Source organism: Canis aureus, chromosome 12 (assembly GCF_053574225.1).
Source record: "Canis aureus isolate CA01 chromosome 12, VMU_Caureus_v.1.0, whole genome shotgun sequence".
Taxonomy (NCBI): Eukaryota; Metazoa; Chordata; class Mammalia; order Carnivora; family Canidae; genus Canis; species Canis aureus.
The window spans coordinates 58,658,867-58,685,124 of record NC_135622.1 but is presented as its reverse complement, the minus strand read 5'-3'; the positions used below and the strand labels follow the sequence as shown (position 1 = coordinate 58,685,124).

Here is a 26,258-nt window from a genome sequence, read left to right as displayed (position 1 = left end):
ACCTGCCTCGGGTCTCCCAACAAGTCGAGTTTCTCCAGATGCACCGTTTCACTGCCTTGACCTGATACACGCCAACTGGAAGCTTCCTCTTATGTCGTAGGCAGGGATCTGCATTTGGCTCCAGAGTGACTAATGATGGAGTTAATCAAATTAGAGATGGGGCCTGGAGTTTTGAACCTGACTGAGTTAGATGACCTTTTGAACCAAACAGATGGCCTGTCTTCATGTGCACCAGGGTGGCGGTGATGCAGAATATGCCAGCTCCCCTGGCCAGAGTTGCTTTCAGAGCCTTATTACACAGAGTAGCGAGGACGGCCTCGCCTCTCGGGGCAGACAGAGCACATGCAGCGCACACAGGGCTCTTTCCTTTGGACAGTCTGATTTTACCATAGCTTGCTGTTATTTCAGTTTTTAATACAGGCCTTGCTCATTCTAACAGAGGCCGGATGTTTTAAATCATCACGCAGCGGCTCTCTTTTGTATAGCCCGAGGCCTTTTGGCAGGCTGATTGGAAAGCTTGATACATGAGAGAGTGAAATAATAGAAAAATCAGAGGGAGAGCTGGAGCTGTGGGAAGGACAGGCGCAGTGAGGCCCAGCCGTGCCTTCACCATGCCGCCGTGTGGCTGGCCGCCGCCCTGGGGCAGAGCTAAAGAAGCATTTAAAAAGCTGGTGTGGCTGTCTTGCCAGAGATTCTGGACCCCGAGGGTGGCCATGGTGGTGGTACCTGGAGAGCTCTGTTGGAGGGTGAGGCTGGTGATGCTGCCCCTCGAACCCTGCTGGGGCAGTAGGAATGGGCTTGAACAGAGTCACTCAACCTGGGCGCTTTGGCCTCCTAGGGACTCTTGGCAAGGTCCAGGGCATATTTGATCCTGGGAGAAGGGGTGGGTAAGAGGCCAGGGGTCCTGCTCAACATGCTGCAGTGCACCAGCCCAGGTGATGCTAGTGATGTACCGAGAGCCCCCCTGGGGTTAGAAGGTTGTCAAGTTCCTGGGGGCTTGGTGGGCCCAGGGGGCAGCCGTCTGCACTCTCACTGCTCTTGGGCCCTGGTTTCCTGGTGAAAGGAGGGAGGGCCTTGGTGGGCCCGAGTTTCTTTTAAGTTGGACAGGATGAAGATGATTTAGAAATTTTCATAAGCTGAAGTTTAATCAAGTGCCATGAAGTAAAGATCGTGATTTCAGGGCACTCAGGTATATTAAGTCAATGGAGATCTTCAAAGAGTTGCATTAAAATGCTGATCCTCTTAGACTCCTCTTCCTGTATTATTTTTTTTTTATGCCCTTTAACCTTGTGCTGTGCAGTATGCCAGATGACCTCCTTTTGGGGTATATTTTGATACCTTACTTTTGTGAAATGAAGATTAATAAAATTAAAACTGTTTTAGTACTCCTATAAAGAGCTTGACTTTAATTTGCTTTCATAATTATCCGTATTAAAAAATCTTAACTCGGTATCTATAAAAGTAGGAAAACTTTCCACTTGAGACTTAAAAGGAAATTTAAAGATTGAGAGAATTTTAAAAAATAGAAAGCAACCTATTACCCCATTATTGCATGTGCATATATGTAAGGGTGTGTGTGTGTGTGTTGTGTGTGTGTGAGAGCTACACATGATACATTTTACTTTTTTAAAGAAAACAATGCCCTGCCTTGGTAATTTGAACTATAATTTATTTCCAGCACAGTTAAAATTCTTTTCTTTCTTGCTTTTCTCTTTTGTTCTCCTTTCCTGCATCAGATAAAAGGTGTTTATTTTCTTCTGAGTGTTAACTTCTAGTTACTTTCATTTTAAAACAATTTTTTAATTTATTCATGAGAAATAGAGATATAGGCAGAGGGAGCAGTAGTCTCCCTTTGGGGAGCCTGATGTGGGACTCCATCCCAGGACCCCAGGACCTGAGCCCAAGGCAGACACTCAACCACTGAGCCCCCCAGGTGCCCCTTTAGTTTTTTTTTTTTTAACGGCCGCCCACACACAGGGAGTAGTTTGTTTATTTTTAAAAATTTTATTTATTTACTCATGAGAGACACAGAGGGAGAGAGAGGGAGACAGAGACACAGGCAGAGGGAGAAGCAGGCTCCATACAAGGAGCCTGATGTGGGATTCCATCCTGGGTCTCCAGGATCATGCCCTGGGCCAAAGCCAGGCGCTAAACCGCTGAGCCACCCAGGGATCCCTCTAGTTTATTTCTTAATCAAAGTTCTGCCTTAAACTGAAAAGCTTAGATGTTATCCTTCTGGTCTTTGGTAGAAACTTCTGTGTTCTTGGGCAAGTCACTGCTTCTTCCTGGAGGCTCGGTTTTCTCATCTCTAACACCAGCGACTAGAGGAGCCCTGGTTTCAGTTCTCACATTCTAGGGCTTTGTAAACAGATGTTTTTGTGCCCAGCTCTCATGTCTGACACGTCCACTTCACAAAGCTTTGTCTTACCAGACTGTGTTGAATCCTGATCACCTCATCCAACCTCATGCATAAAGCTGTTTTCATTTCTGTATTACTTGTAGAAATTATTAGTTATTGCTTTCTCCAGGGCTTTTCTGATTTACAAGTCAGAAATTCCCTCCTCAAGATGGGAAACCACAAAGCTTCAAGTATTTTAGATATAGTGCTGTATGTGTGTGGGGAGGTGGGGTGGCAGGACTGCAGCCTGTAACTGAGGAGTGGTCAAGTATTGTTTCCTGTTTGGGTCACCTTCATTGTGGTGTAATGTACATATAATAACACTGATTTAAAAAAAAAAAAGATTTTATTTATGAGACAGAGAGTGCACGTGGTGAGGGGCAAAGCGGGAGAGAGAGAGAGAGGAAGAGGGAAAGCTCCATCTCACGACCCTGAGATCATGAGCTGAAACCAAGAGTCATTCACCCAACCGACTGAGCCACCTGTTTTAGGGTACAATTTGGTGAACTCTGGTAAGTGTTCAGTAATGTGATCACCTACCACAATTATGATATAAAACACTTCCATCACTCTAAGAGGTTCCCTCCTGCTTTGAGCTAACTTTTTGGTGATTCTAGGAGCTTTTTTTGTAGACTTCTTAGCATGTTCTACATAGATGATCATGTCACCTGTGGATACCAAGTTTTACCTTCTTCCTTTTTTTTTTAAGATTTTATTTATTTATTCATGAGAAACAGAGAGAGAGAGAGAGAGAGAGAGAGGCAGAGGCAGAGAGGCAGAGACACAGAGACACAGGCAGAGGGAGAAGCAGGCTCCATGCAGGGAGCCTGACATGGGACTCTATCCCGGGTCTCCAGGATCAGGCCTTGGGCTGAAGGCGGCGCTAAACCGCTGAGCCATCTGGGCTGCCCCTACCTTCTTCCTTTCCAATCTGTTTGCCTTCATTTATTTCTCTTGTGTTATTGCACAGTCTAGGCCTCTGGTAGTACAGTGTTGAGTGGTCACTAGGAGAATGGGCATCCTTGTCCAGTTCCTGATCCTAAAGGGGAAAGCATCCCAGCCTTTCATGGTTAACTGTGACAGTAGCTGCAGGTGTTTTGTATAAGCCCTTTATCAGGTTCTCCACTATTTCTAGTTTGCTGAGAATTTCCCTTGTGAATGACTGTTTAATTTTGTCACATGCTTTTTCTGCATCGATTGAAATGACCATATGGTTTTCCTTTTTTAGCTTGTTAATGTGATGAATTACATTACATTTTTAATGCTGCGACTACCTTTCGGAACGGAAGCCTTATGTGTAGGGTAGGCACGGATTCTGTGTCATCATATTGGGATTTGAGGATTAGCTGTTTTGCACTTCATGATTTCCTAGTACATTCAGAGTTCTTGACAACAATTACTCTCCATAGTCATTCCCATAGGGTCTGATCTGTTTAAATGTAACTCTGCTAACCTTTTTTTACAATTTCATTGTATTTTGGGTAAAGCCATGTTTGTGAGAGAGAAGACACCCTCTGTGGCTTCTGTTGTATGCCAGACGATAGGACCTCTGAGTTCCCACAGGGACCCGAAGACATAGGTGCCATTTCCTTCATTTTACAAATGAAGAGATTGAGGTCCTGTTTCTTGGAGGTAAGAGAAGTCAATTTCCCTTCACCTGACATTAACTGAGCACTACTGATGGGTCAAAAGTTTCGATCCATCTACTGACATAAAAGCTTTTCAGTAGGCAGCATCCTCATTTCTGTAGGTGAAGATATTGATAGAGAAGTTTAAGTGACTTTCCCAAAACCACACAGCTGGTGAGAAAGCAGGGCCAGATTTTGAATTCAGATCTTCTGTTTCCAAGTTGAGTTCTTTTGCCTATATTACTCTGAGGATGGTTTAATGGGAAAGAGTTTCAGTCAGGATGAAAAACTAGACCATCTCCTAAACCAAGATTTTCACAGTCGGTCTTCACAGACCTATATGAATACCAGGATGAGTACAAATCAAATTTCAAAACTAAATATTATTAGCTCATATATTTATCTGTTAGAACAACTATCTTCCTTCTTATTTCACCTTATGATCAGGAACATATTTTATCAATATTAAGCAATGATTTTGCAGAATTTTAGTTGACCTTATAGGCATGTAAAGCATTGGCACTTTCTCTTCCTGATAGTTTTCAGCTGAAAGTTTTCTGAGAAGCCATCACCATATTGCCGCTGTATTTATGGTTATGAGTACCTAACACATAGTCAGAGTTGAGTATATACATATACCCTTGAAGATGAAAATGATTGATTTAAGTATATGCTCATGCCGCAGCAAAAAAAAAAAAAAGTACTGTGATCTTCCTATAATGGACGTGTTTATTTTCAATGCAGCCAACATTCACTGAGCACCAACCATTTTATGCCAGACACTGTGCTAAGTCAAGGAAAGGGAGGGGAAGAGAAAGGAATGACATCCATTTTGAATGGATGAATTCAACAGACAAAAAAGGGTCATCCTCTGATTGCATGAGTTAGGGTCCAAATAAGTTCATTTTTTAGGGGAGCATATTTGACAGAGTAAGAACTTTGTTATTGGATGGACAGATGTGAGTTTCAAACCAGATTCTACTGTTTCTTAGCTCTGTACTTCTGGGCAAGTTAGCTCTAGTTTCCTCAGAGACAAAAAAAAGATGAAGGTATGATGTTTATTTCACAGGCATTCAGTTTGTGCTTCTTGTCTTAGAAGAGTTGAGAGGTCTGTGCTCTGTGCTGAAATGAAACCTGATTTTTTTGGTCAGACAGTAATGATAAGTGTTCTGTGTGGGCAGCGGTCTTAAGGAACATACTTACGTGGTCTGCCGGTGGAATCTAATCTGGCCTGGACCACAGAAAGTGTAGGCCCTTACTGAGACTGTCATTTGCTCTTGGGACCCCTAGACCAGTGCTGACACATTGGTTGGTACAGTTAAATGTTTGCTGAGTCAGTATACTCAGGTTTTACAGTGACCTCTGGCTCTCTGCTTCTATGAGCATTTTCTACTGGGAGGATCAGCCCCTGGGAAATTGGCCGCTATAGACCTTGAATAATTCCAGCACTGCAACAGCGCTGTCCAGCCTGTCGTGATGGGTCCTTGATGTGCCTCCAACCTGGCCTGGACTGAATATCTTGTGTCAGAACAGAGTGTTGTTTCTGTCCTCCAGGCCTTCTTGCTGAAGCCTTTGGGGAGAATAGTTGGTGGCCAGATCACTGAGAAGGAAGTGATCTAGATACCTGTGGCTCCTTGTAACACAAGGGAGGAAACCCAGCTGATCACCATTTTATCACTTTTTTGCTATTTCCTCTTCTCCAACTTCTCTTTCTTTTCCTGCCTTCTTTATGGATGGAAATTGCCCACTCTAGGGTAGCATGATACTGAGGAACAGCTTATGATTGTGTGATGACTGTCAGGTGAGACTCTTTCATATGTTCAGACCATTAGGTATGAGACCATTAGTATTAGCTCCTGCCTGGATGTAACGAAGGCCCAATAACTTAAAAAAAAAAAAATTTTTTTTTTTTTTTTTTTTTTTTTTTTGCTCCAAAAGGATGCATAAGCGCTCTTGTGTACTTTATTTTGGCCTGATCTGAGTAATGGCTTTAGGTATTTATGGAGATAAGGCATATGGATTAACAAAAGTTTGTACTTCAGGTTCCAAGAACAAGAATGGTTTGCTGTAGCCAGCCTTGAAAAAATTTTCATAAAGCACATTTTTGTTCATAGATTACAATCACAGTTGGTATAGGAAGTCAGATGGGAAATGTGACTAAGTCAGAGAAGGAACTATTATAATGATTTTTAAAAAGCATCTGCTTGCTGTATGTCATGCAGATTAATTTGCTTAAAATACTTTTGAGATCTAGTTCGACGGAAAGTCAAAGACATACTGTATTTTGCAAGAGGGTATGGGTTAGAGAATGAGATAGGATTTCTACTTAGAGAAGCTGAAGCTTGTTTTGTTTTTATCTAGGCTAATTTGAGATAGTGAATAGAGAATTAGGTCTCCCGAGTTTGTGTTCATTTATTCATTCATTTGTTCATTCATTCATTTACTCATCAAGCAGTTGGATTGTATACTGTCGTGGCTGCCGAGAGTTCCATAAATACGGACCTTCTGGGGCTCACAGTCTAGTTGTAAGAGACAGATACAGGTAATTAGGAAATGGTATGGTAAAAATAGCCAGCAAATTTTGTTCTCTAAAATGAGAGGTGGTAGTGGTGTTGGTTTTTATGAAGTGTGTGTGTGTGATACACACACACACGAAATATGTGTGAAATTTTCTTTTGGGAATTAGTAGAAAAATTGCTTTCATATAAACTCATCATTAAAGGAATTTGAATACATTCAGGCCTTCACACATAGAGTGCCTTGGCAAGCCATTAAATGAGGATTAAATTCAAATGCTTGATTTTGGAATACTGGGTGAAGGTTAATCTACAGAGTCAGGGTTCTGAAAATTCTTGAGTAAGGGTCTAGGGTTCATGATGCCAATAGAACAGAGAACTCTGTGTGAGAGCACAGAGCATGTGACACAGTTAACACTCAGGGGCAGAATTTGATACCACACTCAGTAGTTGAGGCATGTTTCATGTTAAGCCATTCTGCCTTGGTGGCTCTGATATTTGCTTGAGTGGAGGACAGAATCACTAACTGGGGCTTTCAGGTGGTGCCACAGTGTAAACAGTGCTTAATGACTGTGCCTGGAATACCTCACCAAGCACCCATTAGAAAAAGCAGGGATGGATTTAATGTATATTTATTTACAGTATAATTGGGATGTTTGATGTGAAGGAAAGGCATTTTACTACATCCTCTTTAAGGCATCAGAAAAAAGAATGGCTTAGGTTTGGTTATTTAGCCTTTCTGCTGAAATGAATGCTTGTACACGGTGACATGATGGTGCCCAAGTTCGTGCGCATCTAGCCAACATTAAGTGATCACCTCTATAATGTAGACGGTAAAGACAATCATATAGGTCTGGGTTTGGGTGTGGACTTTTCCCTTTTAATGGTAGTGTTGCCTCAGGCAAATGACTTTGTGTTTCCTACTGTGCAGAATTGTCTGGGAGGGTCAAGAGTAATCTTACATTATGCTTCCTACAGTATGGCACACACGGTCAGCGTTCAGTACAAAGTGGTAATGATACTACTGTAATTAATAGAGATTCCAGGAACTGTGCTGGATTTTGAGTGCAAAGAGCTGGGATCCTCCTGTGCAAGAGCTTCTGGACTGAGAAAGATGAGCAGTGTGTGTGTTGGGGAGGATGGTTTTCTGGATCCTTTGTGGCATGAAGGCCGAAGTTGCTGCTGCTCTTGGGGGACTCTAGAGACACCCGGAGTGGGGGCTGCCTCACATGTTGCTGGCCTGCATGGCCATTCACCATGCTAGGGGTGGAGCTTTCTGTAAAAACAAACCTTACAAGATGAGTCATACATTTATTTTTGGTCATTTCTCCAAGTGATGGCAGTTTCCTTCTGTAACACCAAAGACTTTAGTTTCTAAAGTCTTTTTTGCACATATTGCTCAAGTATCACCTCACATCTTCCTAACTTCCCTATCTAAAATGGCACCAGTCTTTGCCTTCTGGTGTTCCTTTATCAAAAAGTAGTTCCTGAGCGCTTCTGGATGCTGGTGATGCCTTAGCGAACAGGAGACAGACATCCCTGCCTTGCAGAGTTGACGTCACCTCATGTAAGCTGTGCTACAAAGCTTCTTTGTAGCTGTTGTCCCTGTCTGACAGCACATGCCACACATTTATTAGGTTATTGTGTGTCTCACCACCAGAATGACACTATAGACAGTCAGTGACGGCATTGACGGCAGAGGCTTCTTTTTGTTTTGTTTGCCACCAGCTCCCCAGTGGCCAGAACAGTGCCTGGAACAGAACTGGTTCTCAGTAAAGAGTTTGTTGTGCTGGTGGTCAGGGCCCAGTTGCAAGAAAGGTGAGCCTCACCTTTGATTATATCATGTAATCAAACCTTTAACGACTAGTATATAGAATGGGTGGCTATATAAGTTTACTAGAAGGACAGGTGGGTAGTGTGCCCTTGGGCAGTGAAAGGGCGCTGGATTGGGCACCAGCAGACCTGATTTAGAGGCCTCGGCTCTGACCCCGATAAGTTGTGTGACTTTGAACAGCTCTTTAGATTTGTATAAAAATTTGGGTGGGATTCTCGTAAAGTCTTTTCAAAACCCATACTCACTAGACTTTAAAATAGGCATATCTGGGGATCCCTGGGTGGCTCAGCAGTTTGGCTCCTGCCTTCGGCCCAGGGCATGGTCTTGGAGTCCCAGGATCAAGTCCCACATCCGGCTCCCTGAGTGGAACCTGCTTCTCCTCTGCCTGTGTCTCTGCCTCTCTCTCTCTCTCTCTCTGCGTCTCTCATGAATGAATAAAAAAATAAAGATAAAAAAATAGGCATACCTAAGTAACTTTTGATTTGCATGTAACTTTTTAGTAACCCATCTACTACAGAGCAGGTGAACTGTGTGAAATGTTTAATCATTCAGCTGTGTGTGAGGTTTCATCCTGGGTCCAGAATTTTTAAAACCTATAAAATGTCTTTAGTAATCTTTAGTACAATATGCCTTTCTTGCTTTTCTGCCCTTAATGCTTTAAAAAAACAAACAAACTTTATTTATTCATGAGAGACCCAGAGAGGGGCAGAGACACAGGCAGAGGGAGAAGCAGGCTCCCTGCGGTGATCAGGATTCGATCCCAGGACTCCAGGATCATGACCTGAGCCAAAGGCAGACACTCAACCACTGAGCCACCCAGGCACCCCTACTGTGTTTAATGCTTTTGATCCTTAGCTGCACATCCAAATCATTCAGCCCTGATGAGTCTGCAGTGTAGGAAAGGCTTGTCTCTGGGAAGTTAATGGCTTCCATGCAAGCCTGTATGCTGGAGAATCATCCAGCAATGTTTTAAATTGAGAAGGATCTTCTGGCTGACAGCAGTTTGTCTATTTATGAGTTTTGATAACACGCCATGCATGGATCTGATATTGAAGGGCAGCAACTGGGAATCTTGATAAAGATGAACTCTCTGTTTCTCAGTTAAGGAGACTGACTTGCCCTTTGCCAGAGAGGCGCCATCTTGGAATGGTTCCAAATCACCAGATGCCTGGGTAGCCTGAGACCATCCACGGCCTTCATCTGTACCAGGTGATCATTTTAACAGTTTGCATGTCTAATAGAATGGTGCTCTCACAGAACTCATTAGCTCATGTGCTTCCTTCTGTTCATAGTTCAACTTTTTGATTTCAGTTATTCTAGAAATTTTTCTGGCTGCTTCTGTAGAAGGTTGTTTAAGGTAGTGTGATATGGAGGAAGGAACTTGGATGGTATTGGCTTTCCAGGGTTCAGATCCCACCTGTGCTGCTTCCTATGTTTCATGTTTCATGTCTTTGGTCTTAAAAGCTCAGTTAGGTCCTCAGCTTTTGGAAATTTAAGAATAATACTAAGTCATTGATTAACTGAGACCGTGTTCAGAGAGCACACAGGCTGGTACCAGACACAGAGTAGGTGTTCAGTGAATGGGAGCTATTACTGTTATTTTTTGCGCAAGCTAACAGTTCTACCCTTATATAGTCTTTCTCCTCCTTACTCTATACTTCATGTTCTCAGGCTTAAAATCTGGTGCTAAGTTTGGCTGATCCAGGAAACCATCAGTCTTTGGCCCTATTCCTCATTCCCCTCCACGCACGCACGTGCACACACACACTCTGATAACTTATGATGCGTCCCCCAGCTCTTAGGCATAATTATGCTCCACTTATCTAGAGGTCAGACTTTTAGCAACCTCTGCCATCTGGAACATATCCAGGCACCGGAAGTCCACAGAAAAGGCCTCTCAGCTCAGCGGCCCTTGTGTCTAAGTCAGAGGGTAGGTGGAGGAGAAGGCAGCTAATGGAAGGCGGAACAGCTGGCAACAGAGAGAAAAGCCCAACAGAGTGGGGCCTTTCAGCATGGTGGCCAGCAGTTCTGTATCGTGTGCAGACCGTCCAGTGTTGTAAGACAGTCAGTCTTTGGTTCTGCCAATAGTATCAAGGCAGAATTATAGTGAGCATTCTATATTTAAGAAAACAGGGAAGGGGTGCCTGGGTGGCTCAGTTGGTTGAGCATCCGACTCTTTATTTCAGCTCAGGTCTTGATTTCATGGTCATGAGTTCAAGCCCTGTGTTGGGCTCCATGCTAATAAACATGGAGCTTACTTAAACTAAAAATACATATATATTAAAAAAAAAGAGGAAAATACAAAATTTGCTTTTCTGGGATTGCAACCAAGATAAATTTTTACAAACCTTTGTATTTTGTTGTCATTTTTTCCTCGGTAATTAATTTATGTGGAACTCTTCATTTTTTAAGGATGAGGGAAATGTTAGAGTATTTTATTGATTTCTGCCACCTACTTGCTAGGTGATCCAACAACAGTTAATTGTTTGAACATCCCATTTCTTCATCTACAAAACAAGGATAAAAGCACCTAGCTCACAGGGTCACCCGAATTTGTGAGACCCTGACCTGAAGGCGCCAGATATAGGTGCTGGGTAGGAGTGGGAATTAACTCCTCTTTCCTGCTCTTTACTCTGCATACAGCAATAACTCCCTCGTGTAAATTCTCTTCCACCGTATGCCATGGCAGTTATATATTTCAGCAAATCCTTTATAGTGAAGGACCTTGCTCTTGATCATGGTGTTTGTCCCCAGTGGTCACTGTCACTGTTGTGGCCTACCGAGTGCCCAGTGTTGGTGGTGAGTGAGGCTTGCCCTTGTGTTCATCTATCACCAAAAATTCTACCCATCCTCAAATCCAGAGGATGAAGTTTGTGTTGAGTAATTCTATCCTTCAACTTTTATGATCATCCTGCCCCCACATATATAGAATCTTAGACTCCTAGAGTTTTAGGTCTAAGTGAGACTGTTTTTTAGTATTCCTGTGGCCAGACTGCTTGTTGTGAGATAGGCCAGCCCAGACAGGGGCTGAGAGGTTGTCCCTTGGCCAAGGCCACACAGCTAGTTAGTGGTGGAGCCAGCCTGGTCTTTAGGTATCTGTATAGACCAGGTTTTTTCCCTCTTTACAACGCTGATGGAGCTTACTGTCTTGTTTGTCTGCGATGAAACTTTAGCCTCAAAATTTTGCCCTGAGAGGACTTTAAATGTGGAGTGAACTCTCAGCGTGAACTTGGTGTGTGCACTGGGGTCTGCGGCTTAGCCCTGTCCCTAATCTCCCTCCATCTGCCTTTGCCTGTCCTCATGCCTCCCAGGGGCATGGCAAGGGCTGTCTTGTAGTAATTTTCATTTCTGTGATGATTGTGGTGTCTGAAGGGTTTCATACTTAGGACCTTGAACCACATGTTTGGATTTGCCTTATTCTCAAATGGGGATTGACTTGAGGGGATATCAGAAGGTCTTGTCTGCCTGGGAGCCTGCTATGATTGTCCTGCAGGAAGGACCTTGCTGAGATCATATGGATGATTTCTGGGAAGGAAATGGGGGTGGACTTGTCACACAAATGGGCATATGGGGCCTTAGCAGATAGAGCAACATGGTGCTAGTATGGAGGACAGAACGTGGACAGCCTGTGTGCGGCTGGAGCTGTGGCCTGGGAGCCTGTAACCTCTGCAAGAGCTAGAGCTTGCACAACACCTGCTCGTGTCCTGGCACTTGAGCAGAGTAACCTTTTTGGGCTGAGTTGAATTAGGTGCACTGGTGGCTCCAGAGGAAGTCAGGACCTCCTTGGGGACACTGCAGAGAATGCCCCAGAGGCTTGGTCAGAGAGAAATGACCAAGAAAACAAGAATGCCAAGTTCCCAGACTTTTGCTTGGGGCTAGTCCCCTAGGGTGGGAGGAGGGCAGGAACAGCAATAAGTCTGAGTTTATATCTCTTCCCCTCTGGACCATTCTCTTCTTCTTCTTTCTTCTTTCTTCTTCTTTCTTCCTTCTTCCTTCTTCTTGCTTCCTTCCATCTTCTTCCTTCTTCTTCTTCCTTCTTCTTATCCTTCATGAGAGACACAGAGAGAGAGGCAGAGACATAGGCAGAGGGAGAAGCAGGCTCCAAGCAGGGAGCCCTATGTGGGACTCGATCCCAGGATCCCCGGATCACGCCCTGGGCCAAAGGCAGACGCTCAACCACTTGAGCTCCTGGACCATTTTCTTATTTAGAAAATTTACTTCATCTCTTTAGCCTCAGTTTCATTATAAAATGAGGAAATTAATACCTACACCACTGCCTCATAGGATTGTTGTGAAGCTGAAATAATACACAGGATCTTCTTTCAGCAGAAACTCCATCTTCATCACTTTTAACATTTAACATGTTACCTGACACAAAGCGGGTGTTCGAAATTTGTTGAGTAAAATTCTGTGATCTGTAAGCTGTGTTACACACATGGTAATTGTTAACAATTCAGCTGATGGTATTTGACCACAGACTTCATGCTAAGCACAGGGGAAAGAATAAGAAATGTAAAGCCGGATCATTAAATTACTCCGTTGTTTCTAGAACTCCAGAGTTTGCATAGCACTCCAGGTGCCAGGAGTGACTTTGAAGATGTCAGACCCATGCCTCGTGCAATGATTGGAGCCTTGGATCCTTAATCACCTACCAAGCCTTTGAACACATAGTGGTTTCCTGTTCTACAGTGGATGTAAGATGTAGAACACATTGCCTGGTCCCCAAAGAGAGTACAGCATGGTGGTGTTTTGCTGAAACTGAGTCCACAAATAGCCATCCAACACAGTGGAGAGCAGTATGTGCCCAAGAGAGGGACAGGTCATGGGCTGCAGTGCTCAGGAGCTATAATCAGAGCCTGGCTGGAGGGCGCGGTGTTTTGGCCTCTGCGATGTTGAACTCCTCCTAGTAATGTGCCTCACAGAATCAAACAGTAGCTGCTGCAGGTAAAAAGAGTCACAGAGATTAAACTAAATGCAACCATTATAGACCATTTGTGAGCAATGCACTGAGGCCAACATTGTAGGGCAGCAGAAATAGAGGAGACACAGGCCATACCTTTGAGCAACTTCAGATCTGGTGGGGCAGACAATTTTTCAGCAATAAACTACAAAACAAGGCAAGGTGAAATTAGGTTTTCTTAAAGAAGTAGCATCGGAGGGCCTTGGAAGCCCAAGGGGATGGGGAGGCTTCAGAGGAACTGGCACTGGGCGGGTCTTAAAGGCTGAAGGGTTTTCATTGGAGAAAGGGTGAAAGTGGAACAGGCATTCTGCTCAAGGGAATGGCATGAGCTCACACATATGTGAAGCCCATGGCTTCGAGAGTGAGCTGTCTGATAGGAATGGAGTATGGAGGGTTGGCAAAGGGATTGTGAAGGTAGACATTGGAAAGAAGAAGGGAGTTAGAGTATTAGGAGCTTCAGTTGTCAGGATAAGGGGGTTTATTCTGTCAGCGACATGGGCCCATTGGTTTTTCACCAGGTCTCTCACTTTATAGAGAAAGGAACTGAGGTCCTGGGAACATAACCTCCACCCTCAGTGCACCATTTGGCACAGTGCCTTCTGTGGGGCAGTCTCTGTGGTCTCTGTCCTCCTAGCGGGTGCTGAAAGCTATGGGACCTGGCTGAATTTGGCTTGCTGCATGGCTCTGGGCACACAGGATGTGAAGAAATTGAAAGCTCGATGCAGAATGGCTAATCCCCAATGTTCATCAAATGGGCTTTGTATGTTAAATAACTAAAGAGAAAAATGTGCATTTTTACTCTACTAAAAATGCTCATCACCTCATCTGATTTTTCTTTTCAGATTTTATTTATTTATTCATTCATTCATTCATTCATTCATTCATTCATAGAGACACACAGAGGGAGGCAGAGACAGGCAGAGGGAGAAGCAGGCTCCCTATGGGGAGCCAGATGCAGGATTTAATCCCAGGATCCCGAGATCACAACCTGAACTGAAGGCAGACGCTCAACCACTGAGCCACCCAAGTATCCCCTCATCTGATTTTTCCTTTCCTCCATCCTAGCTGGCAAGTGCTGGGACTCAGTGCATCCTTGGGAGGAACAGAGAGGAAAGTAACCTTGCTGAGTTCAGAGGGCAGGCATCTTTCCTAGAGACCTTGGGTTTGTGTTGGAGAGCAGAGTGCTTGGGTGGAAATTAGTGTGGAAAATGGGATGCCTTTAAGAATGATAGAAAGGGGAGATCACCTTAGCTGAGACATTAATAGTTGCCCATCTAGCAAGGCAATTGGCAGGAAGGGGAGGGGGTTATGTGCGTAAATGGGACCAGGGGCAGGCCCCAGGTGAACTGAGAGGAGACTTGAGGAAGTATGTGCCAGCATATCTCATTTTTCCTTTCCTTACATTTTTTCCCCAAAAATTATCATGGGAATGCATCAAGTTTCTTTCATCAGTCTTTTATGTCATTGGGATACTGACAAGTAGAGGTTAGAGTGGTATCCTGAAGAACACTTTCCCTCTGGGAGATGCTGGGAGTAGACGCATCCCCAGTGTCAAGACAGCCATTAACACACACTGCAGAGGCGCTGACAAGTGCTGCTGTGGGGTGCGGGCATTGGGTCCAGGCAGGGCAGATGGACAGCTGATGAAGATGGAACCGACAGCTATTGGAACTGCATTAGACTTTAAATGATTGAGGAACCAGTGAATCCAGAGAAATTTATTCTAAAGGCCTTTGAAGGTACTTGGAGATACAGACAGATGCCTGGGTATATTCTATTGTGTGACTGTACCATAATTTGTTTATAAGGACCAGTTGATGGGCATCTGGGTTCTTTCTGGGTTTTGACTATTATGAATAAAGTTGCCATGAACCCTTGAGTGGAAGTCTTTGTGTGGACGTAATGTTTTATTTTATTTCTTGATTTAGGTGAATACCTAGGGATGGGATTATTGGGTAATATGCTGAGTATGTGTTTTTAAGATACAGCCATACTGGTTTCCGAAGTGGTTGTGCCATTTTTCATTTCATTCATCACTCCACTGGCAGTGTGTGAGAGTTCCTGCCCCTTCATACGCTTGGCATTATCAGCCATTTTAGTGAGTGTGTTAGAGGAATCTCATTGTGGTTTCATTTTACATTTCCCTGATAACTAATGATGTTCGGCATCTTTTCATGTTCTTCTTGGCCATTGTGTAACTCTCTTGATCTACATGTGTTTACTTACACCATGTAACTTACTTTTTATAGGTTAAAATGCTTGTGAGAGCAGAGATTCTAATGAGTATTGACTGGCTCACTGAAAGGGGCCATTCAGGAGAAACGGAACATTTAAATAACAATCATTTGTCATAAGATTCTGAAAGGTATACTCAACAGAATAATATTGCAGATATTCTGTGGAGCTAGGATAAATTCTTACAGAAAAAAAAAATTAAAGAATCCATAGCCTGCAGCTTACCAGTTTACTTGAAAAAGTTCTTCTGTGGAGTTTTGAAGAGATGGTCTCACACCATCTTGCTATTGTGGAATGATTTGATGTAGGTGAACACTGGAGCGGTGACATGCTGGTTCTGTGTGTTAACCATGGATAGTTCTAGGTGGTGTCCTTACAGGTTATGGAGTTCACACCCTCCCCGTTGTCAGAGGTGAAGCTACTTGTCCAAGATGACGAAGGGATTTAGGGGCAGAACTGATGCAGAGACCCTAATGTTCCCCAGAGGTTCTTAAGGGTTTCTCTATACTGCTTTTATCTTTAGTATTGCCAACAACTTTTTAAAAGTTGTCAGAAACCCATTGGACATAGCAACATTTTTCTGGAGATGTTTCCTGAGACAAGGGAAAGAAACTCAAAGATAAACTACTGGGACTACATCAAAACAAAAAGCTTCTGCACAGTGAAGGGAATAGTCAACAAAATTAAACGACAATGTATGGAATGAGAGAAGATATTTGCAAATGACGTATCTAATGAAGGGTTAGTATCTAAACTATATAAAGCACTTACATAACTCAATACCAGAAAGCTGAACAGACCAGTTAAAAATGGCAGAAGATATGAACAGATATACAGATGGCCAACAGACACATGAAAAGATGTTCAACATCCCTGATCATCAGGGAAATGCAAATCAAAACGACAATGAGATAGCACCTCACACCTGTCAGAATGGCTAAAATCAAAAACTCAAGAAACAAGCTTGGCAAGGATGTAGAGGAAAAAGGAACCTTCTTGGCACTGCTGGTGGGAATGCAAACTGGAGCAGCCACTGTGGAAAACTGTATGGAGGCTTCTCAAAAAGTTGAAAATAGAGCTACACTATGATGCAGTGATTGCATTACTAGGTATTTACTCAAAGAAAAGGGAAATGCTAATTTGAAGGGATATATATGCCCTTATGTTTATTGCAGCATTATTTACAATAGCCAAGATATGGAAGCAGCCCAAATGTCCATTGATTGGTGAATAGTTGAAGATGTGTTTGTGTGTATATAAATATATATATATGTGTGTATATACACATACAATGGAATATTACTCAGCCATGAAAAGAATGAAATCTTGCCATTTGCAATGACATAGATCGAGCTAGAGAGTATAATGCTAAGTAAAATAAGTCAGTCAGAGAAAGACCAATACCAGATGATTTTACTCATGTGGAATTTTAAAAAACAAAATAGCAAACAAAGGGGAAAAAAGACAAACCAAAAACCAGACTCTTAACTATAGAGAACCAGCTGGTGGTTGCCAGAGGGGAGGTGGGTGGAGGGATGGGTGAAGTGGGTGGAGGCGATTAAGAGTACACTTACCTTAATGAGCACCAAGTAGGAACTGTTGAATCATTATATTGTACACCTTAAAAAGAAGAAAAAAAAATAAAAACTTGTCAGAAGCAAGATTTATATTGTCATGTTTCCATCCCCTAGCAGTGAGGTGATATCCCAAAACATTTTGAAAAATTTTTAAGATTTATATATTTATTCATGAGAGACACAGAGAGAGGCAGAGACATAGAGGGAGAAGCAGGCTCCTCGCAAGGAGCCTGATACGGTACTTGATCCTGGATCCCAGGATCATGCCCTGAGCCAAAGGCAGACACTCAACCACTGAGCCACCCAGGCATCCCAACTTTTTGAACTCTTGATAAGAGTGGACTTAACCCATTCATGGTAAGTGGGGTGCAAATTCACTGTCCATATTTGTGTGCCTGTTGGTGGCTCATTTGGTATTGAAGAACACTTATTAACTGGAGTTGTTCTAGTGCTACAGCCCTTAAGTTAGATGATTTTTAATGCCCTATTTTGATAAAGGAACATATGTAGATCTCAACTCATAGAAAGACCAATGCTGATCGATAGCCTGATTGACAGCCTTCCTAATCAGTGACACAATTATAGGTTCAGACATGTTCACAGAGATCGCAGGAGAAAAGCTGTTCTAGGGTCTCTGCAAAGCAGATTATCCTGGTGGCACCATTCATTCATTAGTGATATTTATTGAATGTCAGCTATGTGTCAAGCAGGACCCTGGGGTGACCAAGACAGAAAAAAAATACGTTGATATGTGGGTGCCAGGATGTTATGGTTGGTATTTTGGGACGTCTAGGTGGCTCAGTTGGTTAAGCATCATTTGATCTCAGTTCAGGTCAAGTGACTCTTAAGCTCAGCTTAAGTCTTAATCTCAGGGTTGTGAGTTCAAGCTCTGTGTTGGACTCTGTGCTAGGTATAGTGCACACATAAAAAAAAAATCAGTGTTTTGTGTGTGTGTGTGTGTGTGTGTGTGTACATGTGCCATCTTCAGTTAAAAGTCAGGCAAAGCAGTCAGTGTACAAGAAGGAATTAATGTTTCACAAATCAATGCCATGATAATATTTACACAGGCTTAGCAGTTACTGTAAGTTTTAAGGGCTTAGTTGTCGAACATATTTGAGATAAGGACTTCCAGAGGGTATTAGATGGCATGGATGGTAGGGAGTTGAAATAAATGTCTTACTATTTCAAAGCTTTTAAATTAGTTTAAATGAATAATATTGGGCTATTTTGTTTTGTTTTGTTTTTTAAAAGAATGTCTGTGACCATCTGTTTTTATTTATATGTACAAATCAGAATTTTCCCCATCTTGTGTAAGAGCTCTGAAGTGAAAGTATAGGCCATTGGCATCCAGGCTGCCAATTCTAAATGAATGAAAACAGCGTCATTGTTTTCACTGAGTCGCTTTATAGGACGTGATGTTCTATATCTAAACAATTTGTATACTAGTAAGATAAGCTTTCTAATCCACTGCATACAGAGGAATTGTGTATTAAAAAACTGCCACCAAGTGAATGAAATCCGTCACAACTCTGCCTTTGTCATTTGTCTGGCCCATTCATGTTCTTGGTCTCTCTTCTGGGTGTATCCCCCACTCCCCACCAGTGGGGTGCTGGGGAGAGCCCTACTTCTCTATTGATCTTGACTCAGCTCCCTGCCAGCAAGCGGTTCCTTGCGTTCAGCATGTGGCTCTGCTTACCTGTGGCAGGAACCCTTTCCCCAACAGAGCCGTGTCAGTGTTGATTGGTGTGCCCTGAAGACCAGATGCATGTGGTGTCATGCAGTCCATGTTCATGGAGCATTTATAGGTGTCAGGAGCTGAACTAGGTGCTGGGGATTCAGGGACAGAAATTGTGGGTCCCTGTCCCCGAGGAGCTGGTTGTCTTTATTCCGTGGGGCTCAGTTTCTGAGAAGTGTCAATTGCTGTGTCACAAGCAGTGGTTGTGAACAGAATCTCACACAGCTACATGAACACAATAGCTGCCTAATAAGCATTATGGAATGACTGGAGGTTTTACAGTTTATTCCATAGAATGAAAATAGCTTTATTTTCTCCGTTTGTTGTTCCTTGTTTCTTGGCTTTTTAACAGTTTGCTTTGAATAGATGAAGCAACACGTGATTTCAGAAAGAACAACAGGCTAAGGGAATGGGGGCGGAGGGGCCTGCAGTTTTGAACTGAAAAGGAAATCACAAAGATAGCATGTTGGTATTTATCCTTACCCTATGGCCTTGAAAAAAATGACCTAGCTTCCTTCCCAAGCCCAACTTTCCTCTTTGTTATACTATTACCTGCCTTACCTGGAGTCTCAGAATCACCAGCTGTAACGTACATACAAGCGCCTCTTGTTTCAAGTGCCATGTGGATGAAAGAGATTTACTGCTGCCACCCCCATGACCCCTGCTAATATTGTCCTGTCTGTACCTGACCTTCTAGTGAGCTGCCCTCACTGACACTTGACATTTCTTCCAGTCTATTTGAGAAACCCACGCCAGAGAAATGCAGTGGAATTTTTAAAAAAAATTCTTGAAAATTACCTCTTGTCATTATCAAATATTTGTTTTTACATTTCGGACAGGATTATTCATAGTATTAATAGCTAGTCATTACTTGGCTTTATTGACACTTCCAAGTAGGATTCTTCATTTCATCTGGAAAGTTGACCCTTACATCCCATATAGTTGAACATAATTGTGATCGCTCTCGGCAGTTGGAGTGCAGCTGCCGTGAGGACAGTAGTTCCATAGGATTTTACATCTCAAACCTTGGAGGAGAAGTCACTCACTGATCTAGGGCCAGATATGAGGGGCTGTCAGAGCTTGGGTGGCATCCAGCGCTCCTGGCCTTCTCCCCCCACTACACACCTGCCCTCATCCTGCACAATCCAGCGTTCCCTGTTGCTGATAAATGGAAGCCTGGTGCATCCCTGGGCCTTACGGCTTGTAGCAGCAGAACCAGACATGTTGCCCTCTCTTCCCTAGGCTCCTGCAGTGTCCCCAGCTTTCAGGAGGAAGAGAGAGGGTCATCTGTATATTTGCCCTTTCGAGGGGCAGTGAATAAATAAATAACCTTGCACATTAGCTTCAAGGCAGTGACCACTCTCTGGCCGAGAAACCTGAGCAATCTTGACTTGTACACCTTCTGTCTTTGTCCCTCTCTCGTCTCCTTCCCCCACACCAACAGCAGCATGATGTGCAGTGTCTGTGTTTAGGACTCAGCACCTAGGGGTTCCCCTGGGAACGCGGAGTGCAGCTGGGCCTTGTGTCTCTGTGGTGGGGAAGCTGACAACCGCGGCCCCGGGGCCTGGTCCTCCTGCTTCCGGCTTGTCGGGGGAGGGCCACCTCTTCCCCTTAGTGCCCTTCCCTTTCTCTCCCTCTTGTTTTATTAGCCGGGGTTTCCGATGTTCTTTTCTTTGGATGGAGACCAGACAAAGAAAGTAAAACTAATGGTCTGAAGCCCATCCTTGAGGAGAAATGCTCACATCCCCAAATACTGAAACAGTCCTTAATGACCTGCAGAAGCCCTAGAAGGTTCTGAGCTGTCATAGCCAAGAGCCATTCCTGCCTTGTGCTGCAAGTCCTGTCCTCTCCCCCACCCCTCGGGGCCAGGGACCCTGACCTGCCTTTGTCACCTCTTCCCCCTACTTCCCGTCTTGCCCCCACCGCCTCGTCTGGCCCCGTGACCTGCCCTTCCTGCCAGCTGGTCATGCTCTCTGGGCTCCTCCTAAGCTGGCCTTTCCTGAATTTCTGTCGCATCTTTTACTCCTGCTTCCTAGGTGAGTGGGTGCTGTTTAAGGAGGGTTACTCAGAGGGAGAGAGGAGGAACGAGGATGTGTGCATCTGATGGGCCCTTCTGCTGCTCCCACATTGTCCCCAGGGGCCTGCAGACCACCCCCCTCTGAGGCTGGCCCGCTGGTCACCATGCAGCACCGTTTTGTGGACTCCTGTCCTTCTAGGCAGCAGGATCCAGATTGCATCTGTGTTTTTAGCAGAGGTATATTTTCTTCAAACGAACTCTTCTGATACCTGCCATGTACACTAGCCGGTAGCCCTGCTGTGTTCGAGGCTGGGAGAAGATACTGAACTTCGCGCCTTCTCAGCTATCACACCTGGGCGCCAAAGGATCCTGCATAGTCCTGGGGTCAAGGAGAACAGAGAAGGGGTCCCCAGTTCCAGGTGCAAGGGGAACAGAGGCACCTGGTGTCAACCTGTCCTCTGCTCCCCCACCCTGTAGGCAACTTATAAAGCAAGGCCTCTGGATAGGCTTTACTTTTTCACACCAGTGGGGGCAACCTCCTGTCCAAGCTCTGTCCACCGTCTCGCTACCCTTTGGGCCTAGGGTTAAACACATTTGGGAAAAGTTCAGGGAGGAAGCCCACACAGACTCAGGCTGCTGGTCCAGGGGGTGGTGGGGAGCTAGGTATCCACAATGCAGTCTAGGAGGGGGAGCTGTGGGCTCCCTGTAGGATGGCCCCTTTGACCTTTGGCCCTTACTATATGTGGAAAGGGGTATAACTGGAGGAGAGCTAGAGCAAGACCCAGATCTACAGTGGACCTGTCCTGCCCTAGAGCCAGGCACTAACCAGACGACCTGATTGCTCTGCTGTGCTGTCTGTTGGGGTGACAAGAGGGGAATGTCCTCACATTAACCCAGATGCTTTCCAGTGGCCAGGGCTGTGCTCATACCTAGCACGTGATCTTCACAACAGCCATATCAAATGGATGTTATTTCCCCATTTTAAGGATATGGACCCTGAGGCCCAGGAGATCAGGAACCCGGGTGTGGAGATGTGGGAACTGAAGTCCACTGTCTGTGTGTCTTGAGCCCATGGTCTCTTTACTGCACTGATGGCTTTTATGATGAACCTGGGTGACAAGGATGAAATGGGGTGCAGAGTGTGTTGTCTGCAGACAGGAAAAATGCCTGGCCATTCCCGCTCAGCTTTCCTCATCCCCATCAGCATGGTTCTCGGATTACAGAAACAAAAGGTTAGCTCCTGGAGTTGACAGACTTGCAGCCAGGGAGCCGTGGATGGAGGGAAGGCACCACAAAGTCTGTGTGCCTAAGTAGGGCAAGGGGCACAAGAGATCCAGTGAGCACATCAGCCTCACTTGCGTGCTCTCCCTCCCTTTTTCCAGAAACTATGTCTGCTGCATTTAGAGGCTGGCTTAGTGTGTGACAGGCCACTTGGGGCCTCAACGAGCCTGGTGCTTCCTTCCTTCCTTCTCCCTTCCTCATTCTGGGTCTCCCTCCTCCTCCCTACTTCCCATTCCATCGAGGGGCAGTGGGGCCAGGTCTCTGGGATGGGAAACAGGAACTGAGAAGTGGAAGACCAAGACATGGGGAGACTACGGACACGGTCGTTTAGTCTTCCCCCTTAAAGCCCAAGGAGAGAGGGTGTATCCTGGACACAGACGAATGGTGGCTGACTGCCCAGCTCTACCACCTGCCTTCTGTCCACTCCTCTGGTGCTCTGGCCCACGGGAAGGTGCTAAAACCACAGAAGTGCTCACATCAGGTGGTCTAGGTGGGTTGCCTGCGCTCCAGGTGAACGTCAGGTACAGTCCATTGGGGTGGCGGGAGCGCAGCGGTCCCACGGGCCAGGGCAGTCTCACGCAGTGAACGGAAGTGGGCATCTCTGGCATGGGAGGAGCAGCTCCACGTGGTTTTATCCCTGGACTAGGGAGGGGGCTTAAAGGAAGCCTGGAGGACAGCAGGGGGAGGGGATTGTGTCCCCCCCAACATCAGGAAAAGTCACAGCAGAAGTCCCCAGTGCTCCCTGAGCTCATCCTGGCTCTGGTAGCCAGATGGTTATGAACTGTAGTGGGAGGGTGAGATGGGGACCACATGATTCTGGAAGCTTGCTTCTCAGCTTGCTGGAACTCCGCTAGCCTTTCTTTAGTTCAAAGCCAAATAAACAACTTTGGGTAAGTCCAGCTCTTTGAGTCAGTTGCTTTTACTTTAAATTGGGGAAATTGGTGGTGGTTTCACAAGATGTTGTAAATATTGTGCAAGGTGGTGGATGCTTAAAGTGCTCTGAGGAATGCAAAGTGCTCTGTGATTCTTGGAACTGTAGGTACCTATTTAGACCACTCACCTGCTGCTATCTTTGGAACTGAAAGGCATTTCTCTTAAATGCCAGTGACTTTACCCAAGTAACTTTGTTTCTGGGAACACTCCTAGCACCCAGAGACTGTCCAATGTGATCCCCTCCCCTCAGTGTGGCTTGAGGTGGGGGGTGGGCACAGAATGTGGGCTTTGCTGGATTGACACAGGTGGGTCACATAAGTGTGAGAGGGGCCAGCCTGCTTGGAGGTCTGGCTTTGTGAGCGGGGTTCCCAAAGAGTCTGCAGAATCGGGAGCAGGGGACAGGCTGACACCAGGTTCCCATCTGCTTCCCTTTCACCCACTGTGTCTCGTTTGACCTTGTGTGTCCCCCAAAGGGGACAAGTGACCCCCTCCATTAAGTTGGCCCACAGCACCCTACTCTGTCACTTGTCATGTGGCCCTGCCTTTGCTGATGTCTCCCCTTGGGGAGTTAGAAACACATCAGGGAATGCTTTGAAGAATTTAAATGTTGATGGGGGAAAAAACTTATTTTAATGCAAGTGAAAGGCTGGCATGAGCTACAAAGGTATTTTTTTCTTAGTTTTTTCCTTGTTACCATAACCACTATCAGTCCAGAAAATATTTATCCTACCAATTGCAACAGTGCTGGGATGATGATGTTCCTGGCCAGCCCCCTTACTCAGCATAGTGTAGACCTAGCCCCTGGAGACCCAGAAGGCACCTCCTAAAAGCTATTAATTATGGAGTATCTCCAGTGTGCCAGATACTGTGCACATTGATAATCTTATCCTATGGAGCAAGTATTGTTATTCCCCAGTTACAGATGACTAAACCAAGCTCAGGGAGGGGAAGTGATTTTTCTGAGGTCATGGCGCTGATATGGGGAATCTGGTTTAGAACCCTATCTGGTTTAAAAAACCAGTGACTTTTAGCCACTGCATGATTCTACAGGATCCAGCATGGAGGGACTAGAAGTAAGATCACACATTCTACTGGGTTTTCTTTTCAGTGTCTCCCTGGAGGTGACATCGTGGAGTTAGGGGTATGGGGGGTAAAAGGGAATGAGGCGCCTTGAAGGGAATGATGGCTTTTCCCTTCCTGATGTGTGTATCACCCAAAGTCTAGTTGCAGTCATGAGATGTACTTTCTGAAAGAGTGCCGCACGAGGGTGGCAGCCCATTGACGGCAGAGAAGCCGCCGTCGACGGCTCAGTTGGCATGGTAGTGCCAGTGTGCTAGAAGGCATGAGGCTGGGGACAGAGCCCACAGACTGAGTGTGAACCATGGTTTCTGGGCAGACCTCCAGAGCCTCTGGAAGCAAAGTCCTCCCTTGTACTCCTTGTCTGCATGTGGGGCTCAGAGAAAACAGCTCTCTCACATCTCCTTTCTCCTGTTTATGTTACTGCAGTGGAGTTCGTGTGGCTGGATCCTTGTTTCCTGGGGAAATCAGCCTGGCTTGTGATTACATTGTCTTCTGGAACAGGGACAGATGTGGAAGGCTGACCTCATTCCCAACTGAAGGTCACCTTCCCAGCCTCTCCCGCTGCTTCTGTGTCACCGGGCCCCCAGTGCCTGGCCTTGTGCGTGGCCTTACTCCCCACCCCGCCTCCCCACCCTTCAGTGCTGTGCTCGCACCTTCTGGTATGATGTTCCTCATTCCGTCTGTGATTGTTCCCCTGAGATGGCCCTCTTCCTGCTTGCATCTGGGCTCTGTAGTCAATCCAAGGGAGCAGAGCTGAGTGGTGCAGTGTTGATGGTGTCAGGGGGACTTCAGGCCCTTCTCTGGGAATGGGGCACCAGGGCCATAGAGACTAGGAATGCCTTTCTTTGCTACTGGGGTATTGTAGCTGCCTTGCCAAAATTCAACTTTCTCTTTTCAACTCCCCCTAGATCTCCCAGAGGCTCTTTCCCCCAAAGCAGAAATCAGGATGTGAGCATTTTTGTAAAGCTAGAATTCACTGTCCTCTGTTTCTGTTTCTCTGAGAGAGTGATCTAGAAATGCCTGAGTTTTCCTGGCTGATGTCTCCAGTTGGTAGGGTTCACAGGAGTGCCTGTGGTTAGTTGGGTCTTCAAGCTTGACGACCCTCGAGGCTCTCCTTTATTAACATGGCATTTTCACATAGTCCGTGTTCTCCCCCCCGCCCAAATGTTTTCACGTAGTATGATGCAGTCCATTTCAGTCGTGGTAACAACTCTCCAGAATTTGTGTCAGGGTCCTGTAGTTTGGTTATTTTCCTTGGTTGGGTATTTGTGGTGTTGCCTTTTTTTTTTTCTCTCTCTCTCTTTTCAAAGTCCTACTGAGAACATTTTTGTAGAAATAACTTGTGTGGGAAGGAGAGAGGACATGGGGATGTACTTCTACAGTTGGATTGGAACAGAAGAGTAGTAACGGCTTTGGTAAAGCCCTTTGCTGCCTCTGGCAAGCTTACTTTCCAGAAGACCCTAGCAGGAAGCAGTGCCTTCAGCTGCCAACTCAGGGTGCAGCATGGTGACACCAGTTTTGTTTTGTCTTTCATTTTTTTTTTTAAGTTTATTTTTTTAATAATGTTTACACCCACCGTGGGGCTTGAACTCACAACCTGGAGATCAAGAGTCATAAGGTCCACTGACTGGGCCAGCCAAGTGCCCCTGTTTTGTATTTCACACCATCAGCTCTCTCTACCACCTAGTGCCTTATTCTTTTGATTTGTATTTCTTTTCTCTGCCCCAGAACCTTCAGTGATTTTCATGTTTTATGAGTTCTTAGCTTCCTAGGGTCCAACTTCTGATGTTCTCAGCCAGTAAGGTTGGGTTAGTGATACTCCTTTTCATTCCAGAGAGTTGTTTATCTTCCATTGCTTATTGTTAACCATACAAATCACACATAGGTATATCTTTGTAGTAAATATTTCGAACAGTACCAAAAAATGAGTCTTCCTTCATGGTCTTTTCCATCTCCTTATGGAGCCCCGGTGCTGGATTCATGTGTCTTCGGAACTTTTCTTTCTATGTGTATATTTATATATGGAAAAATGCCATTTTGAGTATTTTTCTTTATTGTTTAGTC

At 45.0% G+C, this 26,258-nt stretch overlaps 1 protein-coding gene across 8 annotated transcripts in view; it reads left to right on the top strand.

The window, feature by feature from the left end:
- Positions 1-26,258, top strand: part of ASAP2 (ArfGAP with SH3 domain, ankyrin repeat and PH domain 2) — a 173,475-nt gene that overhangs the window by 27,240 nt on the left and 119,977 nt on the right. Inside the window, exon 1 of one of the 8 annotated variants that reach the window (XM_077844173.1) lies at positions 3,986-4,030. The exons of the other annotated variants lie outside the window; for them this stretch is intronic. Within the exon in view, the coding sequence (XP_077700299.1) occupies positions 4,001-4,030 (30 nt within the window). The 5' untranslated portion in view covers positions 3,986-4,000. Of the gene's footprint in view, positions 1-3,985; positions 4,031-26,258 lie in introns of those variants that run through there. 8 annotated transcript variants of the gene reach the window in all.